Source organism: Neoarius graeffei, chromosome 10 (assembly GCF_027579695.1).
Source record: "Neoarius graeffei isolate fNeoGra1 chromosome 10, fNeoGra1.pri, whole genome shotgun sequence".
Classification (NCBI taxonomy): Eukaryota; Metazoa; Chordata; class Actinopteri; order Siluriformes; family Ariidae; genus Neoarius; species Neoarius graeffei.
Window position 1 is genome coordinate 92,351,550 of NC_083578.1, and position 15,195 is coordinate 92,366,744.

At 41.3% G+C, this 15,195-nt stretch overlaps 1 protein-coding gene across 1 annotated transcript in view; it reads left to right on the forward strand.

Annotated features, from left to right (window-relative positions):
• Nucleotides 1-15,195, forward strand: part of kcnn1b (potassium intermediate/small conductance calcium-activated channel, subfamily N, member 1b) — a 145,711-nt gene that overhangs the window by 109,516 nt on the left and 21,000 nt on the right. The window contains exons 3-4 of the mRNA XM_060930985.1: nucleotides 3,054-3,149; nucleotides 3,534-3,952. Of these exons, the coding sequence (XP_060786968.1) occupies nucleotides 3,054-3,149; nucleotides 3,534-3,952 (515 nt within the window). The remainder of the gene's footprint in view (nucleotides 1-3,053; nucleotides 3,150-3,533; nucleotides 3,953-15,195) is intronic.

Sequence of the window (15,195 nt, forward strand, 5' to 3'; positions counted from 1 at the left end):
TTTTTACTCACTGCAGTACTTTTGTTACACACTGCAGTACTTCTGTAACACTGCTTTATTACTGTTTTACACTGCAGTACTTCTTTTACACTCTGCAGCACTTCTGCTACACACTGCAGTGCTTCAGTTACACACTACAGTGCTTCTATTACACTCTGCAGTACTTCTGTAACACTCCGCTTTATTACTCTAGTGCACTGCAGTACTTCTGTTACACTCTTCAGTACTTGTGTTACACTCTGCTTTATTACTTTAATACACTGCAGTACTTCTGTAACACTCTGCTTTATTACTCTAATACACTGCAGTACTTCTGTGACGCTCCGCTTTATTACTCTAGCGCACTGCACTACCTCTGTAACACTCTGCTGTATGACTCTGATGCACTGCAGTACTTCTGCTACACTCAGCAGTACTTCAATTACACACTGCTTTATTACTCCTATAGACTGCAGCACTTTTGTTACCCACTGCTGTACTTCTGTTACACTCTGCAGTACTTTTGTTACACTTGGCAGTACTTCTGTAACACTCTGCTTTACTACTGTTGTACACAGCAGCATTTCTGCTACACTCTGCAATACTTCTGCTACACAATGCAGCACTTCTGTTACACACTGCAGTACTTTTGTTACACTCTGCTTTATTACTGTTGTACACTGCAGTACTTCATTTACACTCTGCAGCGCTTCTGCTACACACTGCAGTACTTCTGTTACACTCTGCTTTATTACTCCTATACTCTGCAGTACTTCTGCTACACACTGCAGTGCTTCTGTTACACTCTGCTTTATTACTCTTATACTCTGCAGTGCTTTTGTTACACTCTGCTTTATTACTCTAATACACTGCAGTGCTTCTGTTACACTCTGCTTTATTACTCTAATACACTGCAGTACTTCTGTTACACACTGCAGTACTTCTGTTACACTCTGCAGTACTTCTGTTGCACTCTGCTGTATTACTCTCACACTCTGCTCTACTCCTGTTGCACTGCTGTAACACCATGATATGCTACAGTCCTACTGTTACACCCTGCAGTATTAATGTGACATGTTGCAGTACACTGATTTTTTTTCCTGTGGCATGGGTTTTACACTCTACTATTGTACTATTTCACCCTGCAACCCTACTGATACACACTCTGCTGTAATATGATTGCATCTTGTGAGTTTCCTGTTACGTATTGTTGTAGAGCTGTTACACACTGTTAGGATGACTGTTCTCATGGTACTGTACCATGGTTACAAGCTATAATGCTATTATGACAGTGCAATATTACTTTTACACTGTAATACTGATGTTACTGCAGTATATTTACACACTGTAAAGTAATGTTTCTCACTCCAGTATACCCATTATATACAGCTGTCTGACTGTTACAGCCTGTGGTACTCCTGTGACACACTGCAATACTGATGTTACTGCAGTCTAGTTTTATAGTGCACAATACTCTCGTGTTACTCATTACAGTATTACTGTTGCACACTATATCACCATTTAACAATAGTACTCTAATGTGTAACAGTAGGACTTCAGTGTTTAATGGTTGTAGTGCAGTGTGTAATAGTGCTGTGGCATGTAACAGTAGAGTTGCAGTGTGTAACAGTATCACTGCACTGTGGCATGTTACGGTACCACTGGAGTGTGTAACAGTACTGTGTCATGTAATGGTACCACTGGAGTGTGTAACAGTGCTGTGGCATGTAACAGTAGAGCTGCACAGTGTAACAGCACCACTGGTGTGTAACAGTACCACTGGAATGTGTAACAGTACTGTGGCATGTAACAGTAGAACTGCAGTGTGTAGCAACACAACTGGAGTGTGTAACAGTACCACTGGAGTGTGTAACAGCACCACTGGAGCATGTAACAGTGCCACTGGAGTGTGTGACAGTACCACTGAAATGTGTAACCTTACCACTGAAGAGTGTAACAGTACTGTGGCATGTAACAGTAGGGCCGCAGTGTGTAACAACACCACTGGAGTGTGTAACAATACAACTGGAGTGTGTAACAGTACTGTGGCATGTAACAGTGGGACTGCAGTGTGTAACAGTGCCACTGGAGTATGTAACAGTACTGTGGCATGTAATAGTAGAGCTGCAATGTGTAACAGTGCCACTGGAGTGTGTAACGGCACTCTGGCATGTAACAGTAGAACTGCAATGTGTGACAATACCACTGAAGTGTGTAACATTACCACTGAAGTGTGTAACAGTATTGTGGCATGTAACAGTAGGACTGCTGTGTGTAACAGTACTACTGGAGTGTGTAACAGTACCACTGGAGTGTGTAACCTTGCCACTGAAGTGTGTAACAGTACTGTGGCATGTAACAGTAGAACTGCAATGTGTAACAGTACTACTGAAGTGTGTGACATTACCACTGAAGTGTGTAACAGTACTGTGGCATGTAACAGTAGAACCACAGTGTGTAACAGTACTGTGGCATGTAACAGTAGAACCACAGTGTGTAACAGTACTGTGGCATGTAACAGTAGAACCACAGTGTGTAACAGTACTGTGGCATGTAACAGTAGAACCACAGTGTGTAACAGTACTGTGGCATGTAACAGTAGAACCGCAGTGTGTAACAGTACCATTGGAGTGTGTAAGGGTACTGTAGCATGTAACAGTAGAACTGCAGATTATTGTAAATGTGGTACAGCAGTATGTGACAATATAATGGTAGTACTCCTATATACTCTGGTAATACTCTTGTTTGTAACAGTATTGTAGTGTGTAACAGAAACAGTGCAGTGTGTACAACTGCAAAACTGTAACCAATCCACTCCTGTACTTCTGTTCTAACCAATCCCAGCACTAATCACATGGTTGTGTTCTGATTAGTCATTTGAGGTATTCAGTGGTGTGTCATTCCTTATATATCATTTTAACCCCTAGTTACAGTAACAGTAACATTTTTAACAAGAGTGTCTCAGCGTTCTTTTAACACACTGCAGCTTAATGAACAAAACATGAATTCAGTCTCTTCTTGTCTCATGTCTATTATTTAAAAAACATGAACTTTTCTTTTTGTGTCTTTTGCAGGAATCCTCATACTCATTTGCACTGAAATGCCTTATCAGCCTTTCCACTCTAATCCTCCTCGGTCTGATTATTATGTATCATGCACGAGAAATTCAGGTAAGTGGCCGACTCAGCTCTGAAGGCAATTAGAGAGACGGGCACAGTATAATAGATGATACCACCGGCTCTCGTGCCAAATCCTAATGATTATAAGTATCACCGAAATGTATACAATACAAAATAAATGAATTATTCATAAAAATAATATCCTGTAATTCCATTCCATTCCATTTACTATTCTCCTGCAGTTTTACTCTCCCAGGAGAGATACATAATGCCATTATTTCTGAAGCTAATAAAAATTAGCTAATGGCTAATAGGTGAGGTCATGAAGATACATCAGTCATCATTTTAAAAGATTGTAAGACTTTGTAGGCATTTCCAAAAATATCAAAGTGTCAAAAGCTATTCACTTCAGTCCATTTATTATCTTTCTCGCAGCTTTTCATGGTGGACAACGGAGCGGACGACTGGCGGATAGCCATGACTTACGAGCGCATTCTCTTCATCGTGCTGGAGCTTCTGGTGTGTGCCATCCACCCAATCCCAGGACAGTACGTTTTCACATGGACAGCGCGGTTGGCCTTCACATACACGCCGTCTGTGGCTGACGCTGACGTGGACATCATCCTGTCCATCCCCATGTTCTTGCGCCTCTATTTAATCGGCCGCGTCATGCTGCTGCACAGCAAACTGTTCACAGATGCTTCGTCGCGCAGCATTGGCGCCCTCAACAAGATCAACTTCAACACACGCTTCGTCATGAAGACCCTCATGACCATCTGCCCTGGCACCGTGTTGCTCGTCTTCAGCATCTCCTCGTGGATCATCGCCGCCTGGACGGTGCGCGTGTGTGAAAGGTGAGACAGCTAAACAACGTGTGGATGAATTGGAAGACAAAAAAACCCAAAAAACTCGCCGTGCGTCTTCTTATTGTTATTTTACTGTTCACATTGTTCATTATTGTGTTTTTTGCCCCTTCCCCTCCCTCCCTCCTCCCACCCCCACCCTACATCGCTGCTGGATAGGGGTCCAAAGTGAGTCTATGTTTGTTTTTGGGGCTTTTTGTTTGTTTGTTTCTTTTTTGTCATCAGTGGAAAATAAATCAGTGCCTGTCCTTTGGTTGGCCGATGACTTTATCAAGCTTTGTCTGAATTCTGCCGATCAGCAGTCATGCGTTCGTCCCCTGGTGCACTGCATTGCTGACACACCGGAGATCCCAAACTCTTAAATCTTATCATTTTTTTTATCCTTCACTTTTATCAGTGCTCATGTGCAGAGCTGTGAACAGGCTCCATATTACGTCTCACTGTTAGGGTTTTGGGATTTTCACTTTCTCAGGCCTCGTCCACAAAGATATGGATATTTTTGAAAATTTAGTTTTTATCTAATTTATTAAAAGTTTCCATCTAAATGAAGTGTTTTTGGATTCATCTTCCTCCAGACAGAAATGCAAAAGCAGTTTGAGTACATTAACATTAAAGTTAAGAGCTGTGTGTTGAGCAGAAGAGAAGAAGAAATGTGGAGAAACACTAACGCGGCTCCAACAAGACCGAGAACAAATAAATGACAATGAGGTGGAACTAAAGTTAAACCTGAGTACAGCGTGTTCTCTGGGACTCGTTCTGAATCGCAGCCTGCAGCGTCAGAGCAGTGGATTCGGGAACACTAGCCTACAAATCAAACGTGTTCTGTCTTAGCAAAAATTAAACCGCAAACATGTTCTCTAATAAAATGTAATAGGCCTCAAAGTGACACCTGGTCAGGAAGCATGATAAATGGAGTTGTAGCTCATTCATAACACACACACAGCACACTCAGCGGGCGTGCACGGCGTTTTCAAACTCATACGCTTTTCACGTCCACATCAAAACACTGACAATTTCTTTAGTTTTAAAGAGACGATTTAAGTGACACAAAACGGTGTTTTTGTGGGGACGGGAGCAAAAACTACATCTTCAAAAATATCTGTTTGTGTGGGCGGGGCCTCAGACACCATGTGTGGTGAACATGGCTGTCTTCATCCTCATGGTATTGCAGACCTGCCAACTTTAACGCCTTTCGTGTAGGAGCTCTGCATTTTAACATCAGAGTCCACTGCGATGGGTTCTCTCTCAGCAATCCACCAAAAGAGCACTCCTCTCTTCTCCGAAATAAAAACAGCAGATCAGTAAATCCACATCTGGAATTATTGATAGTTTTGAAATAGCTGATATTAACTGAACCCCTGAAGCCCCACCCCCTTCCCCCATCACGCATTAGTAATGTTTCGGCCGATTTTACTTGAGGTTATATCTGTCCTCGCTTGTGTGAGAGGGAGAATGTTTTGAGTTTAGTAATACGAAATAATATCTATGAGTACGTGTTCCACACTGCTAACATTTTACACACACACACACACACACACACACACACACACACACACACACACACACATATATATATATATATATATATATAAGAGAGAGAGAGAGAGAGAGAGAGAGAGAGAGGATATAACATGGTTATGTGTGAAGATATGAAGTTTACCTTCAAGTGGTGAATGCATATATTTTTCAATCCAAGAAGATAAACTTCATATCTTCCCACCACCGTATAATGTTCTTTATATTATATGAACACATCTACAAAAAATACACAAGTTAATCAAAAGAATTTTAGTTTTGAACCGATTCATCATTTTGACAACGCACATCTAGTCAGCGGAAAAACACTGGGAGTGACATCATCGGAGTGAAATATTGAGAACTATTATCCATACAGGACACTTTTTGGATGGAATAAAAATGTGTTCTATTCCCTTCTAGCAGGTTTCATTCATTTGGTTTGATAGCATGCAATATTGTTAGCATATCGCTTATCCTACGTGTATTACGTCACTCTACCCAATGGAGAATGAGTGTTGAATATGGTTTACGATACTGCACAGTTGTCAAGACAACATGACGTCACACGTCGGAGACAAAACTTCTGCGCTAGCGAGCGACTGTGACAATTTGTAAACAAACATGGCCGCCAGGTTTGCTTTGTTAAATAGGGAAGATTTTGAGAGAATTTTGAAAGAGAAAGACATGTTGAACGCCCAAACGGAATGTATAATAATAATAATAATAATAATAATAATAATAATATTGGCTGGCTTTTTTTCATGGTATATCAGATATATTCCATTCAGCGACTCGTCTTCGACTCGTTCAGTATCATGCTCACTGAACGGAATATATCTGATAGACCACGAAAAAAAGCCAAACAATGTTATTTAAATATGTCACTCAGATCCGCGATGGATTTCATATGAAAAATGTGAGTTTTTCAACACGAGAAGATAAACTTCATATCTTCAAGGCAACGTGTGATTTTCTTTTTATTATATCGACACATTCACAAACAAAAAGTCCCCAAATTTATCAAAACAACTCACTAATATTTCATCACAAGTGACAGATAGAGGTTTATGTCACAGTTTCGGTTCTCCATGTCCTGGATGGATGAAAAATACACGTGGCGGATTTCCCAATAAAACACTTGTGTCTATGTTTTATATATATATATTGTCAGCATCAGTTACAAGTGGCAAGGCAAGGCAAGTTTATTTGTATAGCGCATTTCATACACACAGGCAATTCAATGTGCTTCACAAAAAATAAAAGCATAAGAACAGTAACAAAGAATTAAAGTAAAAGTGAAATCATTAAAATCCAAAATTAAAAAGAAATTAAAATAAAGAATTAAAGTAAAATCATTAAAATCAAAATTAAAAGAAATTATGTTAAAGGAAATTAATTACACTTTAGGTAAAAATTAATCAAGTGAAAGCATCTGAAAACAGCTTTGGCTTTGTGTCAGTGAAATTATTTATTTAGCTAAAAATTTTACTTTTTTTTTCAGCCACAAGATAAAAAGGTGAGAATTTGTTCTGGTAAACGTGATTAACTCGTCCTACAACAGGCTGTCAAATCGAACACATTACAGTAATTTTCAATAAAAAGTCATTAATTAGCATGTTTGCTCTCCGGTGCTGGTCAGCGCAGATGCGTTCAAACAGCGTGGTCAAGCCCGTTGCCATAGAAACTGGTGTGTTTGTATACAGGGTTTTACGGTAACCATCAGAGGGGAGACGCTGCCACTCGTCTGTCAAACGTAGACTCTCGAAAGGTTTCACTTCGTATTCATCACTGATTGTAAATCTTTAGGAATAAAGTGTGTGTGAACTTTTATGGTGTCTACATCTGAAACAAAACACACACATGACACCTCCCCCCACAGGTACCTGGTGGTTCTGTAAAGCCCCGCTCACACTCAGACGAGAGATTTATTTAAGGACGATGTGAAAACTGTGTTGCGCGTTATTCCTCTCAGGGTTGGCAGGTCTGGTTTTGTGTTTTTTCCCTCCAAGGCCACTTTTTTCTTTTCTTTTTTAAAGTTTGACCTTTGACCTGTGCTGGCTTGCGATTCTGGCCAGGGGAACGTCTTTGGCCCATATCTTGGGGGAAGGTGAAGACAACTCTGTGAAGCTTCTCCACGCCCCAGGCTGGCGGAGAGTGCTGAAGCTAAGCTAAGCTAATCAGGTCACTGCGAGCCCAGTGGCTAATCTCCACACACTTCCCTTTTCCCCAGATTATGATCCAAACCGCCTGCTCCCGTCCCGCCCTCCTCACACTCCATCCCATCCCATCCCGCTGGCTGCTGTGGAAAGACACTGAGGGGTGTGTGTTAGCGCGCATGATGTGTTTCCCCTCACAGACAGACACATTGTGAATGAACTGAACACCAACTCGCCTGTGAAATGTTTGTTATGAATTTATATTTTCTTTTTTTTGTTCTTGTTGTTCTAGTTGTTTTTTAAAGCACTTTTGAAGTTGAAAATGCGTCGGCATTTTCGTGTGAGAGAATTTAGCCTACATGCTAATCATATTTGTGTCCATTTTAAAGGTCATAGGCAACGGTCGGAGGTGAAACGTAGAATATCAGCTTTATCTAGAAGAACGACCCAAAAAGCAAATTCAATCTTCCTGGTGTCTAATTTGCACCCTAAAACTGAATAAAACGGTTAAAATATACTGGTTTGCCCAATTTCCGAAGGTTTGTTTACATCTCACTTATGCGCACTTTCACCGCCAGGGGACCGTCGTCATGACGTCATTCAAGCCAAACAGACCGGGAGCAGCTCCGTGTTTACCTGCGAACCGAGCACACGTGTACGGACTTTGGTCGTGAGAGGTTGTGTAAAATGTCTGAAAGCGAGAGCGATTTTGAAGCAGGAACTCTCCAAATTGAATACTGAGAGGTGAAACCGTATCTGTATGACCCTATGGCCGTTGCGAAGCAATCGGTGAATGTGTCTCACTGGTTTGACCGTGCGGCCTCGGAATCGGACAGCGACTCAGCCGACTCTGATCGCGGTGACCCCGGACCTCAACAAGACTCGCGCCCAAACGATTTATCCTGGTAGTTATGATAAATTCCTACTTTCACCGTAATACTAAATAAGAGCCCTTTTGAAGAATAATTAAACCGCCTCCCTAGTGGATATAGGGAACGATTACTGGACAGCGCGCCGGTAGGCCACATTAGCCTGCCATCCGCGGCATTATACTATTTATAGCCGACTCTAAGCGAGGAAATCTCCCTCTGTCTCATTTCCACAGTGATTGTACAGGATCCCTCAGGATTCTTGACTTGTCAATTGCAAGCAAAAGTAAAAATGTTTCCCTCCAATCTTCTCCTTTTTGCTTGAGTGTTGCTGCTCTGTTTCTTCTTTGACTGCTTGATTTTGTTTCACGCGCACAATCCACTCGCTCCGCCTCTTCTCCTTTTTCGGAAAAAGCCAACCCACTCGCTCCGCCTCTTCTCCTTTTTCAGAAAAAGCCAATCCTCTCACTCCGCCTCTTCTCCTTTTTCGGAAAAAGCCAACCCACTCCCTCCGCCTCTTCTCCTTTTTCGGAAAAAGCCAATCCTCTCGCTCCTCCTCTTCTCCTTTTTCGGAAAAAGCCAACCCTCTCACTCTGCCTCTTCTCCTTTTTCGGAAAAAGCCAACCCACTCCCTCCTCCTCTTCTCCTTTTTCAGAAAAAGCCAACCCACTCACTCCGCCTCTTCTCCTCTTCCGGAACAAGCCAATCCACTCGCTCCGCCTCTTCTCCTTTTTCGGAAAAAGCCAACCCACTCGCTCCGCCTCTTCTCCTTTTTTGGAAAAAGCCAACCCACTCACTCCGCCTCTTCTCCTTTTTTCGGAAAAAGCCAACCCACTCGCTCAGTCTCTTCTCCTCTTCCAGAACAAGCCAATCCACTCGCTCCGCCTCTTCTCCTTTTTTGGACAAAGCCAATCCTCTCGGTCAGCCTCTTCTCCTCTTCCAGAACAAGCCAATCCACTCGCTCCGCCTCTTCTCCTTTTTTGGAAAAAGCCAACCCACTCGCTCCACCTCGTCTCCTCTTCTGGAAAAAGCCAATTCTCTTGCTCCGCCTCTTCTCCTTTTTTGGAAAAAGCCAACCCACTCGCTCCACCTCTTCTCCTCTCTCGGAAAAAGGTAAAAGCTTCTTCCTGAGCCGGTCCCGTTGTTACAGTTCACTGCACAACAATAAGGCATGGGGGTTTTTCTTTGGAAATTCCTGAATGCACGTCTGCACTCAAGCCGAACGGCAATTTAAGCAAACGGAAGTGGACTCAACTCAAGCGGTTTGTTTGGCTTAAATGACGTCATGTGCCAAGTTGTCACGAAAATAGCCGAACAGAAATTCGCCACGATCCGCACTAACTTATTTAAATTATTACTTATTAACAATACTTCTTGGGACCAGAAGAAAACTACAGAGGGTTTTTAACATATAAAGTTTCAAATGCACATAAAATTAAAACCGTTGCCCATGAGCTTTAAAGTATTAATGTCATGTTATGCTAGCCAACCTAGCAGATATGCTAAATATTACCCAAGCTAATGCGCTTAGCATGAACTAGCTAATTAGTATGTTTAAAACCTAAATTAAAAACTGAATAAAATTTTTACTTCACAGGAACAGGATTTATGTAACTTGCACACAGCTGCTTTAATGCTAAGCTAATATAATTTGATAGCTAATGAAGCTAATATACTAAACATGTAATATGACTTTATGTACTAGCTAATTAACCTAATTTACTAGCCTGCTTTAGCCTTATAATACAAACTAGCCTGCTAAGCAAATTTATTTATAATGTGTTAGCTAATTCAAAATATGCTTATCATAATATATGTTAGCTAAGTATAATATACTGTATAGCTACAAATAAAGTTTGACCTTTGCTAGCCGATTATGCTAATATACCTAATATAAATGTCCATAAAAGTAGGAAGGTTTTCTTAGCCCTTGGCACAATAAAGTTGAGTTATTATAGCAATTGTGAAAACATTTTAAGATGCTAATGGATCATTTAGGCTTGACGTGTTGTGAGGAAAACCAACATGCTAGTTAGCAGTGTTTCTCCTGGCCAGTGTTCACCATGATGAAGTCTTTGGAGGGATTAAAGCTGCTAGCTCAGCGTGTCGTAGCCTCAGAGGGAGACGTTTACACACATTTCCCTCGGCATTTTTCCCTGAAACACTAACGCTCCTGTCTCAGCTTTAAATCTCAGCTAATAGCACTCAGCTTAATGAGTCGTCCGTTAGATTCATGGCAGGGACGCAGGATGCTCTCTGATTGATTAATAGACACATAAACGGTCCGTACAAAGCCACACTGCCATCAGAACACACACACACACACACACACACACACACACATATTAGCTAATGTGACAAAGCTTGATAGGCAGCAGGAAAAACACTCCAACTCTGAGAAGCTGAGCGTAGCATCTAACTCTGCTTAATTTGTGTTAGCTAGCTAAGCTAATGTGCTAAATAAGCTAACATAATTTGAGTGTGTAAGTAACAAGCCTTGCTAACTAAGATATTAAAGATGTGCTAGCAGTCTGAGTACACTACTGTTCAAAAGTTTGGGGTCACTTTGAAATGTCCTTATTTTTGAAAGAAAAGCACTGTTCTTTTCAATGAAGATCACTTTAAACTAATCAGAAATCCACTCTATACATTGCTAATGTGGTAAATGACTATTCTAGCTGCAAATGTCTGGTTTTTGGTGCAATATCTCCATAGGTGTATAGAGGCCCATTTCCAGCAACTCTCACTCCAGTGTTCTAATGGTACAATGTGTTTGCTCATTGCCTCAGAAGGCTAATGGATGATTAGAAAACCCTTGTACAATCATGTTAGCACAGCTGAAAACAGTTGAGCTCTTTAGAGAAGCTATAAAACTGACCTTCCTTTGAGCAGATTGAGTTTCTGGAGCATCACATTTGTGGGGTCGATAAAATGCTCAAAATGGCCAGAGAAATGTCTCGACTATATTTTCTATTCATTTTACAACTTATGGTGGGAAATAAAAGTGTGACTTTTCATGGAAAACACAAAATTGTCTGGGTGACCCCAAACTTTTGAATGGTAGTGTAAATACATTTAAAATATGCTCACTATATTCTCAACGTGTATTACCTTAATGTGAGTTTAACATGCTAAACTGAGGTAATGCTTAAAATCTGTTGTCTAACCACGCTAATAAGCTAACTGCATATGAGTAAACTAAGCTTAAAGGATTAAGTTTGGTGTTAAGTAACCTGGCATGTTTAATATTTGCTAGCAAAATAAGTTAATACTCTGAACATGAAATATTGAACTGTTCCATCTGTACAAGCTCGATAAAGAAGTGTGCTAGTTAACTCAGCTAATCTTCTCCAAATATAGTATTTTTATAATAAATGTTTTGTGCATAAAATATACTCTCTAGCTAAGATAAATAGGGTGACCAGATTTCCCGAGTCTAAAACCGGGACACTTTGCGCGTGACCGTGATACTCGTGCACACACACACACGTTTTGATGTAAACATGCGCGGCTCAAACCGGCTCAGACAGGTGCCTTTATCATTTTGTAGAAGCTCACTTTTATCAACATTTCAGAGAATAATCAAGTATTTTCTTGTTATCTACATGTACTTCTATCACAATTCAGTTAAAGTAAGAAAATCAGACAGCAGGTGTGATGATGGGGAATAGGCCAATAGCCTAAACTTCAACTGATTTATTTCACCTTTGTGAAAACGCCAAGAAAATGCATTGCTTGCATATTAACATCAACATTTTATGCGATGAACTTTTTTTTTTTAAAACAATAGGCTATGCATTGTAACAGGAACGAGTGCATGAGCCTAATCGTTGTCACCTCCGAACCTTTACCCAAAATGCCTCTGTTTAATCTTAACCAGTGTCGGCTATTAACTCTTTTGAAAATGTGAACCCTGAGTTGACAACAGCATCAAACAAGTCAAGACAATCTGTGATACAGATTAAAGACACATGAAACAGATGAAAGACAAAAAATGTTTCAGAAACACAGCCACCCAACCCGCCCACCCTAAAGAAGATGCCATTTTATTGCATATATTTACATGATGAGTGAATTTGTTCCAGTAGCGCTTTATTGCCCGAGAGCCTGCTGGGAAACTGCGAGCAAGTATCGTCGAAATTGGCCCGGGTAATGAGCAAGGCTTCGAGAGTAGGCGCGGTCATGCGATTCCTCTCATCAGTCCAGGTGTTGCTCATGAGTGAAAATATTCGCTCAGCTGGAGCATTGGTGCCAGGTAGGCACATGGCAAACTGGCAAAGCTGGCTGACATTGCTGTAAGGAATCTCCCTACTCTTGAAGTGCGCGAACATCTCCGCCCAGCGCTCATCCGTTCGGCATTGTCGCGCAGTAGTTGACAGCCGCTAGCAAAAAAAAAACGTTATAACGTGGCTTCTATATTGCAACATTGTACAAATAGATACATTGTAAGGTTGACTGCGCACACGCGCACACTGATGCTGAATTGCTAGAAGCTTATTGACATCTCGTTGGCTATATATGATCGTTGTAACCGGGACAGTTTGTTAGTGTTTATATGATCGCTGTAACCGGGACAGTTCGTTAGTGTTTGGTGTAAACCGGGACAGTTCGTTAGTGTTTGGTGTAAACCGGGACAGTTTGCTAGTGTTTGGTGTGAACCGGGACATTTCAGCGTCCCGACGGACCTTTGTTGGGACTGGGGACACGCTACTCAAAATCGGGACTGTCCCGGTCAAACCGGGACGTCTGGTCACGTTAAAGATAAAGCTATTCAAATGTACGAGCTACAGAGGTTAATGTGTTTAGCACGTATTAGCACATATTAGCCGAGTAAACTGATGCCCTTCATATTTTCTAGCCAACTCAGCTAATGTGCTAGCAAAGAAGCTAATACGATTAATGTTAGCTTATAGCTTGTTTGAGTTTGAGAGGAAGTTTTTAAAGTGTGTATTTCTTTAATGGTGCAGAATTTATCACACTTTAGAAAGACTTTTATCTGAAATGGAACTCTTTAATTGATTTCCACATCCCGAGACTCTGAGTGGAGCATGTTAGCCGAATTACTGATGCCTCAGGATGTGATTAGCTCACTCACGGACTTTACATTACACACCGTTTTCTGCAGTAGTTCTGCACCGACTGGGTAAACCTGAGCTCAGCACAGACACCACGCAGACACAGACGACTTACTAGCAAATGACCAGCAGCGTGCGCGGCATATCTGGACCTGGTTTTTATCCAGGACACTCAGACACACTTCTGCTTCCTGAATCAACATCTGATCCGTATTGATCGAGTGTTTCAGAGCTCGTGAGGATCAGCTTTCTAATGCGATCGGGTTCCTCAGATAATGGAAAGTGTCCGGCTCCCGAAGTCACACAGCTCATCCTTCAGCTAGCAAGAAAACGTCAGCGCTGTCAAGTGTTGCCTGATCTCATCCGCAGTAAGGCAAAGAGTTAGAACTATTTAAAGTTTTAAATAAAATATTTACCCTAAAACACGTAATAAGCAAAAGTGAGAGCTCACTGAAGGTTCTCTCTTTACTGCATATAAACAGTTTGCTAAAAATGTCGCAGTTCAATTAGCAAATCTGTTGATAATGTTAGCTGTGTTAATTAAAACGAAGGTGTTTAAATTACACTTGCTAACCGTGATGATACGCCAATATGCAAATGTATACGGTACTAGCAAGCTAACTCTACTCGCTAACCATGCTAATAAGAGGAATAGATTAGAAAATAAATAAAATATATCCATCCATTATCTGTAGCCGCTTTATCCTGTTCTACAGGGTCGCGGGCGAGCTGGATCCTATCCCAGCTGACTACGGGTGAAAGGCGGGGTTCACCCTGGACAAGTCGCCAGGTCATCACAGGGCTGACACATAGACACAGACAACCATTCACACTCACATTCACACCTACGCTCAATTTAGAGTCACCAGTTAACCTAACCTGCATGTCTTTGGACTGTGGGGGAAACCGGAGCACCCGGAGGAAACCCACGCGGACACGGGGAGAACATGCAAACTCCGCACAGAAAGGAACCCAGGACCTTCTTGCTGTGAGGCGACAGTGCTGACCACTACACCACCATGCCGCCCCAATAAAATATACATAAAATTAAATAAAAAAAAACAAACAATGCTAAATAAGTAATGCGTAATACAATATAATGTATAATAAAAATTGCTTTATTAATTTTATAGGAATAGATTTAAATTTTATAAAAATGTCCAATATCCACATTCATAAGTGTATAAATAATAATTTTTTTATTGATGAGGTTCATTCAGCATTATTAATGGGTTGTTTTTAATTTTACAAATAAAAATGTTTCTTATTTATTAATTTTGAAACATTTTTCAACTTTTTAAATGTATTTATCACAGTTATAAATACAAATACTTAATTTAATTTAAAAAAAAGGTGGCAGGGTGGTGTAGTGGTTAGCGCTGTCGCCTCGCAGCAAGAAGGTCCTGGGTTCGAGCCCCGTGGCCGGCGAGGGCCTTTCTGTGCGGAGTTTGCATGTTCTCCCCGTGTCCGCGTGGGTTTCCTCCGGGTGCTCCGGTTTCCCCCACAGTCCAAAGACATGCAGGTTAGGTTAACTGGTGACTCTAAATTGAGCGTAGGTGTGAATGTGAGTGTGAATGGTTGTCTGTGTCTATGTGTCAGCCCTGTGATGACCTGGC